Source organism: Amblyomma americanum, chromosome 1, assembly GCF_052857255.1.
Source record: "Amblyomma americanum isolate KBUSLIRL-KWMA chromosome 1, ASM5285725v1, whole genome shotgun sequence".
Taxonomy (NCBI): Eukaryota; Metazoa; Arthropoda; class Arachnida; order Ixodida; family Ixodidae; genus Amblyomma; species Amblyomma americanum.
Genome location: NC_135497.1, coordinates 512,151,210 through 512,168,749, shown reverse-complemented (window position 1 = coordinate 512,168,749; position 17,540 = coordinate 512,151,210). Strand labels below are relative to the sequence as shown.

The 17,540-nt window shown below is 46.4% G+C and overlaps 2 protein-coding genes across 2 annotated transcripts; both read right to left on the bottom strand.

Moving 5' to 3' along the window:
• Window positions 1-1,494: 1,494 nt before the first annotated feature.
• On the bottom strand, window positions 1,495-10,710 carry LOC144106809 (uncharacterized). Its single transcript, XM_077639755.1, has 5 exons — window positions 10,556-10,710; window positions 8,280-8,511; window positions 6,004-6,235; window positions 3,734-3,965; window positions 1,495-1,689 (listed from the first exon to the last, which is right to left on the bottom strand). The coding sequence occupies exons 3-5, from the start codon at window positions 6,125-6,127 to the stop codon at window positions 1,542-1,544; spliced, it is 504 nt and encodes a 167-aa protein (XP_077495881.1). The 5' UTR covers window positions 6,128-6,235; window positions 8,280-8,511; window positions 10,556-10,710; the 3' UTR covers window positions 1,495-1,541.
• Window positions 10,711-12,868: 2,158 nt separating this feature from the next.
• LOC144106800 (uncharacterized) lies at window positions 12,869-17,540 on the bottom strand. Its single transcript, XM_077639747.1, has 3 exons — window positions 17,384-17,540; window positions 15,108-15,339; window positions 12,869-13,063 (listed from the first exon to the last, which is right to left on the bottom strand). The coding sequence occupies exons 1-3, from the start codon at window positions 17,505-17,507 to the stop codon at window positions 12,916-12,918; spliced, it is 504 nt and encodes a 167-aa protein (XP_077495873.1). The 5' UTR covers window positions 17,508-17,540; the 3' UTR covers window positions 12,869-12,915.

Sequence of the window (17,540 nt, the reverse complement as noted above, 5' to 3'; positions counted from 1 at the left end):
GCCAGAAGTTTGTAAGAGCTCTAACATTATCGTAACTGATAAGAAAAGACGCCAAGGACTTGAAAAATTACAGACCGATCAGCTTGCTCTGCGTTGCTTGCAAGCTATTTACTAAGGTAATCGCTAATAGAATCCGGACAACCTTGCACTTCAACCACCATAATCATCAGGCAGGTTTTTGTAAAGGATACTCGACTGTAGAACATATTCACACTATAAATCATACGGTAGAGAAACGCGAAGAATATGACCAACCGCTATCTGTATATATAGTTAGGAGAGAGGCCCTCGTCACTCACGCTTTTACACAGTGTGTACCACACAAGTCCCGATCATTCTTGCAAGAACTACTGGAAGTCTTTGGCTGATGGCACAGCCAAAGCTATGACCTTTGGCGCAGCAGCGGCGCGTGGTATGCATCATCGGCGAGCCCGTATAAGTTGCCTGCGTTGCGGTGCCACTCGAGAATAGACGTTTTTCGCGTTCCGGATACTTATTAGCGGGGACGTATACAGGTTGACCGGATACTTCTCGCACAGTAACATTCATGCGGCCAGGAGGGGCCACCGCGCTTGCGCAGGAGGCCTCGGTAAACTGTTATACATCTCCGCTAATACATCTCTGCTTGCAAAAAAATATATTAGATGTATGCGAAAAACGTCATAGACGTTTTCAGTGCACCTTCTCCAGTGCACGTAACTAGTCGAAAAAGCAAAACATTTTCGAGCCACAGCGCCAAGGCTAATAGCACTGTATAAATTCCATAATCTGAAATGGCTATAACTAACGACCAGCTACAGATCTCAAATTCCAATTGGGCTCCTAACTCTGACAGTTAAAAAGTTGATTATAAAATTTATTTAACCACCTTAGTACATAAGACGACTCCCAGATTTTCTGGTACCGCCAACATTGTTATTACTATGCCGCAAAAGGCATATTTTTCCTCCAAAAACCAATTTTTGAAAATTTTTGGAACACTCGGTATAAAGCCGGCAGGAATAATTGTGGCGCAGATTCGCTAGCAGTATGTGGAGCTCAACGCGCGTCATAGACACACGGGCTATGAGGGAGGGGACGGCGTAGTGGATGGCGACGAATTATTAGAGACAACCTCGGATTCCTTAAGGCGCACATAAATTGTATAACACATCGGATGCTTTCGATTGTTGTTGCATCTCACCTCCATCGGCATGCGGATGCGTCGTGGTAGGGATTCTTTCCCGTTACCTTGGGATGAGCAGCGGAACGCCAAAGCCACTCAACGAACGTGATGGGTTTCTTCGGCTATCACTCTAAATACGAAATGATTAAAAAAACAATAAGCTGCCCTCAACGCACTCTCTTTTCTAAAAAGAGAGCCTTAGAGGACAGCTTACTTCTTTTTTACTCCCCCACAGACGTAATCGTGCATAGAGTTTAAGTGCAGGCGGGTAACTCCCATCACGGACACTCACACGAATACACATGTTTCGGAATCCTCTGCTGCTCCGTATTCAGGTACATCGAAGGCGAAGGTGGCGCGGCGAAGCGTTCTGTTTTCAGCTCCCATTCCACCAGAGGCTGCAGCTGCGGTTCCATGTGACCCAGCTGCCTTCCCGGGCTGCCAATGAACGATGGCAATGGAGTATGCACCAACAAAGACTGGCTGGATGATGAGAGCCTGCTGCTGGGCCTTGACTCCGAACCCTGCAGAACAGGAACAAGTAGGAACAGGCGGAGTTAATGTAGAGGTTCCTAGAATTTGCGCGTAGGTCAAACATATTTTCTCTCCCAAAAAAAGCCTTTGAGGTATTCGTACTGCTTACTCGACAGGAAACAAAAATCAACTATAGTAGCACACAATGAGAGACAAATCCTTACGCATTCAAAGCACTGCAGTAGTCTTAAGTCCAATCTAAAGTTTTTACATTGGACCAAAGCTCACGCTTTACACAGGTAATCTTGAGTTACTTCCGCCAGCTTCCCTTTATACGGCATCAGTTGCTTAAGGCGCTAATTGTGCTTGATGGCTCTCGTTTAAAGTTCGTACGCAAAACTTGCATCTTGGCAACCGATTTGAACTAAGTTCAAATGCCCCTTCTCTATACCTGGGTGCCTGCGCTTAGCCTGCGCACATGCGAACCTTTGCCGCCACCAAAAGTCGTGAAACGCGCCACCTCAGCAATGCAGATCTGCGCCCACCTGTATGGCAGGCCAAAAGGACGAAGGAAAGATTGTGGTAGAAGAACTAGTCACTCTGTATACGCAGTGCCTAATGACCTCGAAGTTTTATGGCCAGAAGTTTGTAAGAGCTCTAACATTATCGTAACTGATAAGAAAAGACGCCAAGGACTTGAAAAATTACAGACCGATCAGCTTGCTCTGCGTTGCTTGCAAGCTATTTACTAAGGTAATCGCTAATAGAATCCGGACAACCTTGCACTTCAACCACCATAATCATCAGGCAGGTTTTTGTAAAGGATACTCGACTGTAGAACATATTCACACTATAAATCATACGGTAGAGAAACGCGAAGAATATGACCAACCGCTATCTGTATATATAGTTAGGAGAGAGGCCCTCGTCACTCACGCTTTTACACAGTGTGTACCACACAAGTCCCGATCATTCTTGCAAGAACTACTGGAAGTCTTTGGCTGATGGCACAGCCAAAGCTATGACCTTTGGCGCAGCAGCGGCGCGTGGTATGCATCATCGGCGAGCCCGTATAAGTTGCCTGCGTTGCGGTGCCACTCGAGAATAGACGTTTTTCGCGTTCCGGATACTTATTAGCGGGGACGTATACAGGTTGACCGGATACTTCTCGCACAGTAACATTCATGCGGCCAGGAGGGGCCACCGCGCTTGCGCAGGAGGCCTCGGTAAACTGTTATACATCTCCGCTAATACATCTCTGCTTGCAAAAAAATATATTAGATGTATGCGAAAAACGTCATAGACGTTTTCAGTGCACCTTCTCCAGTGCACGTAACTAGTCGAAAAAGCAAAACATTTTCGAGCCACAGCGCCAAGGCTAATAGCACTGTATAAATTCCATAATCTGAAATGGCTATAACTAACGACCAGCTACAGATCTCAAATTCCAATTGGGCTCCTAACTCTGACAGTTAAAAAGTTGATTATAAAATTTATTTAACCACCTTAGTACATAAGACGACTCCCAGATTTTCTGGTACCGCCAACATTGTTATTACTATGCCGCAAAAGGCATATTTTTCCTCCAAAAACCAATTTTTGAAAATTTTTGGAACACTCGGTATAAAGCCGGCAGGAATAATTGTGGCGCAGATTCGCTAGCAGTATGTGGAGCTCAACGCGCGTCATAGACACACGGGCTATGAGGGAGGGGACGGCGTAGTGGATGGCGACGAATTGTTAGAGACAACCTCGGATTCCTTAAGGCGCACATAAATTGTATAACACATCGGATGCTTTCGATTGTTGTTGCATCTCACCTCCATCGGCATGCGGATGCGTCGTGGTAGGGATTCTTTCCCGTTACCTTGGGATGAGCAGCGGAACGCCAAAGCCACTCAACGAACGTGATGGGTTTCTTCGGCTATCACTCTAAATACGAAATGATTAAAAAAACAATAAGCTGCCCTCAACGCACTCTCTTTTGTAAAGGGAGAGCCTTAGAGGACAGCTTACTTCTTTTTTACTCCCCCACAGACGTAATCGTGCATAGAGTTCAAGTGCAGGCGGGTAACTCCCATCACGGACACTCACACGAATACACAGGTTTCGGAATCCTCTGCTGCTCCGTATTCAGGTACATCGAAGGCGAAGGTGGCGCGGCGAAGCGTTCTGTTTTCAGCTCCCATTCCACCAGAGGCTGCAGCTGCGGTTCCATGTGACCCAGCTGCCTTCCCGGGCTGCCAATGAACGATGGCAATGGAGTATGCACCAACAAAGACTGGCTGGATGATGAGAGCCTGCTGCTGGGCCTTGACTCCGAACCCTGCAGAACAGGAACAAGTAGGAACAGGTGGAGTTAATGTAGAGGTTCCTAGAATTTGCGCGTAGGTCAAACATATTTTCTCTCCCAAAAAAAGCCTTTGAGGTACTGCTTACTCGACAGGAAACAAAAATCAACTATAGTAGCACACAATGAGAGACAAATCCTTACGCATTCAAAGCACTGCAGTAGTCTTAAGTCCAATCTAAAGTTTTTACATTGGACCAAAGCTCACGCTTTACAAAGGTAATCTTGAGTTACTTCCGCCAGCTTCCCTTTATACGGCATCAGTTGCTTAAGGCGCTAATTGTGCTTGATGGCTCTCGTTTAAAGTTCGTACGCAAAACTTGCATCTTGGCAACCGATTTGAACTAAGTTCAAATGCCCCTTCTCTATACCTGGGTGCCTGCGCTTAGCCTGCGCACATGCGAACCTTTGCCGCCACCAAAAGTCGTGAAACGCGCCACCTCAGCAATGCAGATCTGCGCCCACCTGTATGGCAGGCCAAAAGGACGAAGGAAAGATTGTGGTAGAAGAACTAGTCACTCTGTATACGCAGTGCCTAATGACCTCGAAGTTTTATGGCCAGAAGTTTGTAAGAGCTCTAACATTATCGTAACTGATAAGAAAAGACGCCAAGGACTTGAAAAATTACAGACCGATCAGCTTGCTCTGCGTTGCTTGCAAGCTATTTACTAAGGTAATCGCTAATAGAATCCGGACAACCTTGCACTTCAACCACCATAATCATCAGGCAGGTTTTTGTAAAGGATACTCGACTGTAGAACATATTCACACTATAAATCATACGGTAGAGAAACGCGAAGAATATGACCAACCGCTATCTGTATATATAGTTAGGAGAGAGGCCCTCGTCACTCACGCTTTTACACAGTGTGTACCACACAAGTCCCGATCATTCTTGCAAGAACTACTGGAAGTCTTTGGCTGATGGCACAGCCAAAGCTATGACCTTTGGCGCAGCAGCGGCGCGTGGTATGCATCATCGGCGAGCCCGTATAAGTTGCCTGCGTTGCGGTGCGACTCGAGAATAGACGTTTTTCGCGTTCCGGATACTTATTAGCGGGGACGTATACAGGTTGACCGGATACTTCTCGCGCAGTAACATTCATGCGGCCAGGAGGGGCCACCGCGCTTGCGCAGGAGGCCTCGGTAAACTGTTATACATCTCCGCTAATACATCTCTGCTCGCAAAAAAATATATTAGATGTATGCGAAAAACGTCATAGACGTTTTCAGTGCACCTTCTCCAGTGCACGTAACTAGTCGAAAAAGCAAAACATTTTCGAGCCACAGCGCCAAGGCTAATAGCACTGTATAAATTCCATAATCTGAAATGGCTATAACTAACGACCAGCTACAGATGTCAAATTCCAATTGGGCTCCTAACTCTGACAGTTAAAAAGTTGATTATAAAATTTATTTAACCACCTTAGTACATAAGACGACTCCCAGATTTTCTGATACCGCCAACATTGTTATTACTATGCCGCAAAAGGCATATTTTTCCTCCAAAAACCAATTTTTGAAAATTTTTGGAACACTCGGTATAAAGCCGGCAGGAATAATTGTGGCGCAGATTCGCTAGCAGTATGTGGAGCTCAACGCGCGTCATAGACACACGGGCTATGAGGGAGGGGACGGCGTAGTGGATGGCGACGAATTATTAGAGACAACCTCGGATTCCTTAAGGCGCACATATATTGTATAACACATCGGATGCTTTCGATTGTTGTTGCATCTCACCTCCATCGGCATGCGGATGCGTCGTGGTAGGGATTCTTTCCCGTTACCTTGGGATGAGCAGCGGAACGCCAAAGCCACTCAACGAACGTGATGGGTTTCTTCGGCTATCACTCTAAATACGAAATGATTAAAAAAACAATAAGCTGCCCTCAACGCACTCTCTTTTGTAAAGGGAGAGCCTTAGAGGACAGCTTACTTCTTTTTTACTCCCCCACAGACGTAATCGTGCATAGAGTTTAAGTGCAGGCGGGTAACTCCCATCACGGACACTCACACGAATACACAGGTTTCGGAATCCTCTGCTGCTCCGTATTCAGGTACATCGAAGGCGAAGGTGGCGCGGCGAAGCGTTCTGTTTTCAGCTCCCATTCCACCAGAGGCTGCAGCTGCGGTTCCATGTGACCCAGCTGCCTTCCCGGGCTGCCAATGAACGATGGCAATGGAGTATGCACCAACAAAGACTGGCTGGATGATGAGAGCCTGCTGCTGGGCCTTGACTCCGAACCCTGCAGAACAGGAACAAGTAGGAACAGGTGGAGTTAATGTAGAGGTTCCTAGAATTTGCGCGTAGGTCAAACATATTTTCTCTCCCAAAAAAAGCCTTTGAGGTATTTGTACTGCTTACTCGACAGGAAACAAAAATCAACTATAGTAGCACACAATGAGAGACAAATCCTTACGCATTCAAAGCACTGCAGTAGTCTTAAGTCCAATCTAAAGTTTTTACATTGGACCAAAGCTCACGCTTTACACAGGTAATCTTGAGTTACTTTCGCCAGCTTCCCTTTATACGGCATCAGTTGCTTAAGGCGCTAATTGTGCTTGATGGCTCTCGTTTAAAGTTCGTACGCAAAACTTGCATCTTGGCAACCGATTTGAACTAAGTTCAAATGCCCCTTCTCTATACCTGGGTGCCTGCGCTTAGCCTGCGCACATGCGAACCTTTGCCGCCACCAAAAGTCGTGAAACGCGCCACCTCAGCAATGCAGATCTGCGCCCACCTGTATGGCAGGCCAAAAGGACGAAGGAAAGATTGTGGTAGAAGAACTAGTCACTCTGTATACGCAGTGCCTAATGACCTCGAAGTTTTATGGCCAGAAGTTTGTAAGAGCTCTAACATTATCGTAACTGATAAGAAAAGACGCCAAGGACTTGAAAAATTACAGACCGATCAGCTTGCTCTGCGTTGCTTGCAAGCTATTTACTAAGGTAATCGCTAATAGAATCCGGACAACCTTGCACTTCAACCACCATAATCATCAGGCAGGTTTTTGTAAAGGATACTCGACTGTAGAACATATTCACACTATAAATCATACGGTAGAGAAACGCGAAGAATATGACCAACCGCTATCTGTATATATAGTTAGGAGAGAGGCCCTCGTCACTCACGCTTTTACACAGTGTGTACCACACAAGTCCCGATCATTCTTGCAAGAACTACTGGAAGTCTTTGGCTGATGGCACAGCCAAAGCTATGACCTTTGGCGCAGCAGCGGCGCGTGGTATGCATCATCGGCGAGCCCGTATAAGTTGCCTGCGTTGCGGTGCGACTCGAGAATAGACGTTTTTCGCGTTCCGGATACTTATTAGCGGGGACGTATACAGGTTGACCGGATACTTCTCGCGCAGTAACATTCATGCGGCCAGGAGGGGCCACCGCGCTTGCGCAGGAGGCCTCGGTAAACTGTTATACATCTCCGCTAATACATCTCTGCTTGCAAAAAAATATATTAGATGTATGCGAAAAACGTCATAGACGTTTTCAGTGCACCTTCTCCAGTGCACGTAACTAGTCGAAAAAGCAAAACATTTTCGAGCCACAGCGCCAAGGCTAATAGCACTGTATAAATTCCATAATCTGAAATGGCTATAACTAACGACCAGCTACAGATCTCAAATTCCAATTGGGCTCCTAACTCTGACAGTTAAAAAGTTGATTATAAAATTTATTTAACCACCTTACTACATAAGACGACTCCCAGATTTTCTGGTACCGCCAACATTGTTATTACTATGCCGCAAAAGGCATATTTTTCCTCCAAAAACCAATTTTTGAAAATTTTTGGAACACTCGGTATAAAGCCGGCAGGAATAATTGTGGCGCAGATTCGCTAGCAGTATGTGGAGCTCAACGCGCGTCATAGACACACGGGCTATGAGGGAGGGGACGGCGTAGTGGATGGCGACGAATTATTAGAGACGACCTCGGATTCCTTAAGGCGCACATAAATTGTATAACACATCGGATGCTTTCGATTGTTGTTGCATCTCACCTCCATCGGCATGCGGATGCGTCGTGGTAGGGATTCTTTCCCGTTACCTTGGGATGAGCAGCGGAACGCCAAAGCCACTCAACGAACGTGATGGGTTTCTTCGGCTATCACTCTAAATACGAAATGATTAAAAAAACAATAAGCTGCCCTCAACGCACTCTCTTTTCTAAAAAGAGAGCCTTAGAGGACAGCTTACTTCTTTTTTACTCCCCCACAGACGTAATCGTGCATAGAGTTTAAGTGCAGGCGGGTAACTCCCATCACGGACACTCACACGAATACACAGGTTTCGGAATCCTCTGCTGCTCCGTATTCAGGTACATCGAAGGCGAAGGTGGCGCGGCGAAGCGTTCTGTTTTCAGCTCCCATTCCACCAGAGGCTGCAGCTGCGGTTCCATGTGACCCAGCTGCCTTCCCGGGCTGCCAATGAACGATGGCAATGGAGTATGCACCAACAAAGACTGGCTGGATGATGAGAGCCTGCTGCTGGGCCTTGACTCCGAACCCTGCAGAACAGGAACAAGTAGGAACAGGTGGAGTTAATGTAGAGGTTCCTAGAATTTGCGCGTAGGTCTAACATATTTTCTCTCCCAAAAAAAGCCTTTGAGGTATTTGTACTGCTTACTCGACAGGAAACAAAAATCAACTATAGTAGCACACAATGAGAGACAAATCCTTACGCATTCAAAGCACTGCAGTAGTCTTAAGTCCAATCTAAAGTTTTTACATTGGACCAAAGCTCACGCTTTACACAGGTAATCTTGAGTTACTTCCGCCAGCTTCCCTTTATACGGCATCAGTTGCTTAAGGCGCTAATTGTGCTTGATGGCTCTCGTTTAAAGTTCGTACGCAAAACTTGCATCTTGGCAACCGATTTGAACTAAGTTCAAATGCCCCTTCTCTATACCTGGGTGCCTGCGCTTAGCCTGCGCAAAAGCGAACCTTTGCCGCCACCAAAAGTCGTGAAACGCGCCACCTCAGCAATGCAGATCTGCGCCCACCTGTATGGCAGGCCAAAAGGACGAAGGAAAGATTGTGGTAGAAGAACTAGTCACTCTGTATACGCAGTGCCTAATGACCTCGAAGTTTTATGGCCAGAAGTTTGTAAGAGCTCTAACATTATCGTAACTGATAAGAAAAGACGCCAAGGACTTGAAAAATTACAGACCGATCAGCTTGCTCTGCGTTGCTTGCAAGCTATTTACTAAGGTAATCGCTAATAGAATCCGGACAACCTTGCACTTCAACCACCATAATCATCAGGCAGGTTTTTGTAAAGGATACTCGACTGTAGAACATATTCACACTATAAATCATACGGTAGAGAAACGCGAAGAATATGACCAACCGCTATCTGTATATATAGTTAGGAGAGAGGCCCTCGTCACTCACGCTTTTACACAGTGTGTACCACACAAGTCCCGATCATTCTTGCAAGAACTACTGGAAGTCTTTGGCTGATGGCACAGCCAAAGCTATGACCTTTGGCGCAGCAGCGGCGCGTGGTATGCATCATCGGCGAGCCCGTATAAGTTGCCTGCGTTGCGTTGCCACTCGAGAATAGACGTTTTTCGCGTTCCGGATACTTATTAGCGGGGACGTATACAGGTTGACCGGATACTTCTCGCGCAGTAACATTCATGCGGCCAGGAGGGGCCACCGCGCTTGCGCAGGAGGCCTCGGTAAACTGTTATACATCTCCGCTAATACATCTCTGCTCGCAAAAAAATATATTAGATGTATGCGAAAAACGTCATAGACGTTTTCAGTGCACCTTCTCCAGTGCACGTAACTAGTCGAAAAAGCAAAACATTTTCGAGCCACAGCGCCAAGGCTAATAGCACTGTATAAATTCCATAATCTGAAATGGCTATAACTAACGACCAGCTACAGATCTCAAATTCCAATTGGGCTCCTAACTCTGACAGTTAAAAAGTTGATTATAAAATTTATTTAACCACCTTAGTACATAAGACGACTCCCAGATTTTCTGATACCGCCAACATTGTTATTACTATGCCGCAAAAGGCATATTTTTCCTCCAAAAACCAATTTTTGAAAATTTTTGGAACACTCGGTATAAAGCCGGCAGGAATAATTGTGGCGCAGATTCGCTAGCAGTATGTGGAGCTCAACGCGCGTCATAGACACACGGGCTATGAGGGAGGGGACGGCGTAGTGGATGGCGACGAATTATTAGAGACAACCTCGGATTCCTTAAGGCGCACATAAATTGTATAACACATCGGATGCTTTCGATTGTTGTTGCATCTCACCTCCATCGGCATGCGGATGCGTCGTGGTAGGGATTCTTTCCCGTTACCTTGGGATGAGCAGCGGAACGCCAAAGCCACTCAACGAACGTGATGGGTTTCTTCGGCTATCACTCTAAATACGAAATGATTAAAAAAACAATAAGCTGCCCTCAACGCACTCTCTTTTGTAAAGGGAGAGCCTTAGAGGACAGCTTACTTCTTTTTTACTCCCCCACAGACGTAATCGTGCATAGAGTTTAAGTGCAGGCGGGTAACTCCCATCACGGACACTCACACGAATACACAGGTTTCGGAATCCTCTGCTGCTCCGTATTCAGGTACATCGAAGGCGAAGGTGGCGCGGCGAAGCGTTCTGTTTTCAGCTCCCATTCCACCAGAGGCTGCAGCTGCGGTTCCATGTGACCCAGCTGCCTTCCCGGGCTGCCAATGAACGATGGCAATGGAGTATGCACCAACAAAGACTGGCTGGATGATGAGAGCCTGCTGCAGGGCTTTGACTCCGAACCCTGCAGAACAGGAACAAGTAGGAACAGGTGGAGTTAATGTAGAGGTTCCTAGAATTTGCGCGTAGGTCAAACATATTTTCTCTCCCAAAAAAAGCCTTTGAGGTATTTGTACTGCTTACTCGACAGGAAACAAAAATCAACTATAGTAGCACACAATGAGAGACAAATCCTTACGCATTCAAAGCACTGCAGTAGTCTTAAGTCCAATCTAAAGTTTTTACATTGGACCAAAGCTCACGCTTTACACAGGTAATCTTGAGTTACTTCCGCCAGCTTCCCTTTACACGGCATCAGTTGCTTAAGGCGCTAATTGTGCTTGATGGCTCTCGTTTAAAGTTCGTACGCAAAACTTGCATCTTGGCAACCGATTTGAACTAAGTTCAAATGCCCCTTCTCTATACCTGGGTGCCTGCGCTTAGCCTGCGCACATGCGAACCTTTGCCGCCACCAAAAGTCGTGAAACGCGCCACCTCAGCAATGCAGATCTGCGCCCACCTGTATGGCAGGCCAAAAGGACGAAGGAAAGATTGTGGTAGAAGAACTAGTCACTCTGTATACGCAGTGCCTAATGACCTCGAAGTTTTATGGCCAGAAGTTTGTAAGAGCTCTAACATTATCGTAACTGATAAGAAAAGACGCCAAGGACTTGAAAAATTACAGACCGATCAGCTTGCTCTGCGTTGCTTGCAAGCTATTTACTAAGGTAATCGCTAATAGAATCCGGACAACCTTGCACTTCAACCACCATAATCATCAGGCAGGTTTTTGTAAAGGATACTCGACTGTAGAACATATTCACACTATAAATCATACGGTAGAGAAACGCGAAGAATATGACCAACCGCTATCTGTATATATAGTTAGGAGAGAGGCCCTCGTCACTCACGCTTTTACACAGTGTGTACCACACAAGTCCCGATCATTCTTGCAAGAACTACTGGAAGTCTTTGGCTGATGGCACAGCCAAAGCTATGACCTTTGGCGCAGCAGCGGCGCGTGGTATGCATCATCGGCGAGCCCGTATAAGTTGCCTGCGTTGCGGTGCGACTCGAGAATAGACGTTTTTCGCGTTCCGGATACTTATTAGCGGGGACGTATACAGGTTGACCGGATACTTCTCGCGCAGTAACATTCATGCGGCCAGGAGGGGCCACCGCGCTTGCGCAGGAGGCCTCGGTAAACTGTTATACATCTCCGCTAATACATCTCTGCTCGCAAAAAAATATATTAGATGTATGCGAAAAACGTCATAGACGTTTTCAGTGCACCTTCTCCAGTGCACGTAACTAGTCGAAAAAGCAAAACATTTTCGAGCCACAGCGCCAAGGCTAATAGCACTGTATAAATTCCATAATCTGAAATGGCTATAACTAACGACCAGCTACAGATGTCAAATTCCAATTGGGCTCCTAACTCTGACAGTTAAAAAGTTGATTATAAAATTTATTTAACCACCTTAGTACATAAGACGACTCCCAGATTTTCTGATACCGCCAACATTGTTATTACTATGCCGCAAAAGGCATATTTTTCCTCCAAAAACCAATTTTTGAAAATTTTTGGAACACTCGGTATAAAGCCGGCAGGAATAATTGTGGCGCAGATTCGCTAGCAGTATGTGGAGCTCAACGCGCGTCATAGACACACGGGCTATGAGGGAGGGGACGGCGTAGTGGATGGCGACGAATTATTAGAGACAACCTCGGATTCCTTAAGGCGCACATAAATTGTATAACACATCGGATGCTTTCGATTGTTGTTGCATCTCACCTCCATCGGCATGCGGATGCGTCGTGGTAGGGATTCTTTCCCGTTACCTTGGGATGAGCAGCGGAACGCCAAAGCCACTCAACGAACGTGACGGGTTTCTTCGGCTATCACTCTAAATACGAAATGATTAAAAAAACAATAAGCTGCCCTCAACGCACTCTCTTTTGTAAAGGGAGAGCCTTAGAGGACAGCTTACTTCTTTTTTACTCCCCCACAGACGTAATCGTGCATAGAGTTTAAGTGCAGGCGGGTAACTCCCATCACGGACACTCACACGAATACACAGGTTTCGGAATCCTCTGCTGCTCCGTATTCAGGTACATCGAAGGCGAAGGTGGCGCGGCGAAGCGTTCTGTTTTCAGCTCCCATTCCACCAGAGGCTGCAGCTGCGGTTCCATGTGACCCAGCTGCCTTCCCGGGCTGCCAATGAACGATGGCAATGGAGTATGCACCAACAAAGACTGGCTGGATGATGAGAGCCTGCTGCTGGGCCTTGACTCCGAACCCTGCAGAACAGGAACAAGTAGGAACAGGTGGAGTTAATGTAGAGGTTCCTAGAATTTGCGCGTAGGTCAAACATATTTTCTCTCCCAAAAAAAGCCTTTGAGGTATTTGTACTGCTTACTCGACAGGAAACAAAAATCAACTATAGTAGCACACAATGAGAGACAAATCCTTACGCATTCAAAGCACTGCAGTAGTCTTAAGTCCAATCTAAAGTTTTTACATTGGACCAAAGCTCACGCTTTACACAGGTGATCTTGAGTTACTTTCGCCAGCTTCCCTTTATACGGCATCAGTTGCTTAAGGCGCTAATTGTGCTTGATGGCTCTCGTTTAAAGTTCGTACGCAAAACTTGCATCTTGGCAACCGATTTGAACTAAGTTCAAATGCCCCTTCTCTATACCTGGGTGCCTGCGCTTAGCCTGCGCACATGCGAACCTTTGCCGCCACCAAAAGTCGTGAAACGCGCCACCTCAGCAATGCAGATCTGCGCCCACCTGTATGGCAGGCCAAAAGGACGAAGGAAAGATTGTGGTAGAAGAACTAGTCACTCTGTATACGCAGTGCCTAATGACCTCGAAGTTTTATGGCCAGAAGTTTGTAAGAGCTCTAACATTATCGTAACTGATAAGAAAAGACGCCAAGGACTTGAAAAATTACAGACCGATCAGCTTGCTCTGCGTTGCTTGCAAGCTATTTACTAAGGTAATCGCTAATAGAATCCGGACAACCTTGCACTTCAACCACCATAATCATCAGGCAGGTTTTTGTAAAGGATACTCGACTGTAGAACATATTCACACTATAAATCATACGGTAGAGAAACGCGAAGAATATGACCAACCGCTATCTGTATATATAGTTAGGAGAGAGGCCCTCGTCACTCACGCTTTTACACAGTGTGTACCACACAAGTCCCGATCATTCTTGCAAGAACTACTGGAAGTCTTTGGCTGATGGCACAGCCAAAGCTATGACCTTTGGCGCAGCAGCGGCGCGTGGTATGCATCATCGGCGAGCCCGTATAAGTTGCCTGCGTTGCGGTGCGACTCGAGAATAGACGTTTTTCGCGTTCCGGATACTTATTAGCGGGGACGTATACAGGTTGACCGGATACTTCTCGCGCAGTAACATTCATGCGGCCAGGAGGGGCCACCGCGCTTGCGCAGGAGGCCTCGGTAAACTGTTATACATCTCCGCTAATACATCTCTGCTTGCAAAAAAATATATTAGATGTATGCGAAAAACGTCATAGACGTTTTCAGTGCACCTTCTCCAGTGCACGTAACTAGTCGAAAAAGCAAAACATTTTCGAGCCACAGCGCCAAGGCTAATAGCACTGTATAAATTCCATAATCTGAAATGGCTATAACTAACGACCAGCTACAGATCTCAAATTCCAATTGGGCTCCTAACTCTGATAGTTAAAAAGTTGATTATAAAATTTATTTAACCACCTTACTACATAAGACGACTCCCAGATTTTCTGGTACCGCCAACATTGTTATTACTATGCCGCAAAAGGCATATTTTTCCTCCAAAAACCAATTTTTGAAAATTTTTGGAACACTCGGTATAAAGCCGGCAGGAATAATTGTGGCGCAGATTCGCTAGCAGTATGTGGAGCTCAACGCGCGTCATAGACACACGGGCTATGAGGGAGGGGACGGCGTAGTGGATGGCGACGAATTATTAGAGACGACCTCGGATTCCTTAAGGCGCACATAAATTGTATAACACATCGGATGCTTTCGATTGTTGTTGCATCTCACCTCCATCGGCATGCGGATGCGTCGTGGTAGGGATTCTTTCCCGTTACCTTGGGATGAGCAGCGGAACGCCAAAGCCACTCAACGAACGTGATGGGTTTCTTCGGCTATCACTCTAAATACGAAATGATTAAAAAAACAATAAGCTGCCCTCAACGCACTCTCTTTTGTAAAGGGAGAGCCTTAGAGGACAGCTTACTTCTTTTTTACTCCCCCACAGACGTAATCGTGCATAGAGTTTAAGTGCAGGCGGGTAACTCCCATCACGGACACTCACACGAATACACAGGTTTCGGAATCCTCTGCTGCTCCGTATTCAGGTACATCGAAGGCGAAGGTGGCGCGGCGAAGCGTTCTGTTTTCAGCTCCCATTCCACCAGAGGCTGCAGCTGCGGTTCCATGTGACCCAGCTGCCTTCCCGGGCTGCCAATGAACGATGGCAATGGAGTATGCACCAACAAAGACTGGCTGGATGATGAGAGCCTGCTGCTGGGCCTTGACTCCGAACCCTGCAGAACAGGAACAAGTAGGAACAGGTGGAGTTAATGTAGAGGTTCCTAGAATTTGCGCGTAGGTCAAACATATTTTCTCTCCCAAAAAAAGCCTTTGAGGTATTTGTACTGCTTACTCGACAGGAAACAAAAATCAACTATAGTAGCACACAATGAGAGACAAATCCTTACGCATTCAAAGCACTGCAGTAGTCTTAAGTCCAATCTAAAGTTTTTACATTGGACCAAAGCTCACGCTTTACACAGGTAATCTTGAGTTACTTCCGCCAGCTTCCCTTTATACGGCATCAGTTGCTTAAGGCGCTAATTGTGCTTGATGGCTCTCGTTTAAAGTTCGTACGCAAAACTTGCATCTTGGCAACCGATTTGAACTAAGTTCAAATGCCCCTTCTCTATACCTGGGTGCCTGCGCTTAGCCTGCGCACATGCGAACCTTTGCCGCCACCAAAAGTCGTGAAACGCGCCACCTCAGCAATGCAGATCTGCGCCCACCTGTATGGCAGGCCAAAAGGACGAAGGAAAGATTGTGGTAGAAGAACTAGTCACTCTGTATACGCAGTGCCTAATGACCTCGAAGTTTTATGGCCAGAAGTTTGTAAGAGCTCTAACATTATCGTAACTGATAAGAAAAGACGCCAAGGACTTGAAAAATTACAGACCGATCAGCTTGCTCTGCGTTGCTTGCAAGCTATTTACTAAGGTAATCGCTAATAGAATCCGGACAACCTTGCACTTCAACCACCATAATCATCAGGCAGGTTTTTGTAAAGGATACTCGACTGTAGAACATATTCACACTATAAATCATACGGTAGAGAAACGCGAAGAATATGACCAACCGCTATCTGTATATATAGTTAGGAGAGAGGCCCTCGTCACTCACGCTTTTACACAGTGTGTACCACACAAGTCCCGATCATTCTTGCAAGAACTACTGGAAGTCTTTGGCTGATGGCACAGCCAAAGCTATGACCTTTGGCGCAGCAGCGGCGCGTGGTATGCATCATCGGCGAGCCCGTATAAGTTGCCTGCGTTGCGGTGCCACTCGAGAATAGACGTTTTTCGCGTTCCGGATACTTATTAGCGGGGACGTATACAGGTTGACCGGATACTTCTCGCGCAGTAACATTCATGCGGCCAGGAGGGGCCACCGCGCTTGCGCAGGAGGCCTCGGTAAACTGTTATACATCTCCGCTAATACATCTCTGCTCGCAAAAAAATATATTTGATGTATGCGAAAAACGTCATAGACGTTTTCAGTGCACCTTCTCCAGTGCACGTAACTAGTCGAAAAAGCAAAACATTTTCGAGCCACAGCGCCAAGGCTAATAGCACTGTATAAATTCCATAATCTGAAATGGCTATAACTAACGACCAGCTACAGATCTCAAATTCCAATTGGGCTCCTAACTCTGACAGTTAAAAAGTTGATTATAAAATTTATTTAACCACCTTAGTACATAAGACGACTCCCAGATTTTCTGATACCGCCAACATTGTTATTACTATGCCGCAAAAGGCATATTTTTCCTCCAAAAACCAATTTTTGAAAATTTTTGGAACACTCGGTATAAAGCCGGCAGGAATAATTGTGGCGCAGATTCGCTAGCAGTATGTGGAGCTCAACGCGCGTCATAGACACACGGGCTATGAGGGAGGGGACGGCGTAGTGGATGGCGACGAATTATTAGAGACAACCTCGGATTCCTTAAGGCGCACATAAATTGTATAACACATCGGATGCTTTCGATTGTTGTTGCATCTCACCTCCATCGGCATGCGGATGCGTCGTGGTAGGGATTCTTTCCCGTTACCTTGGGATGAGCAGCGGAACGCCAAAGCCACTCAACGAACGTGATGGGTTTCTTCGGCTATCACTCTAAATACGAAATGATTAAAAAAACAATAAGCTGCCCTCAACGCACTCTCTTTTGTAAAGGGAGAGCCTTAGAGGACAGCTTACTTCTTTTTTACTCCCCCACAGACGTAATCGTGCATAGAGTTTAAGTGCAGGCGGGTAACTCCCATCACGGACACTCACACGAATACACAGGTTTCGGAATCCTCTGCTGCTCCGTATTCAGGTACATCGAAGGCGAAGGTGGCGCGGCGAAGCGTTCTGTTTTCAGCTCCCATTCCACCAGAGGCTGCAGCTGCGGTTCCATGTGACCCAGCTGCCTTCCCGGGCTGCCAATGAA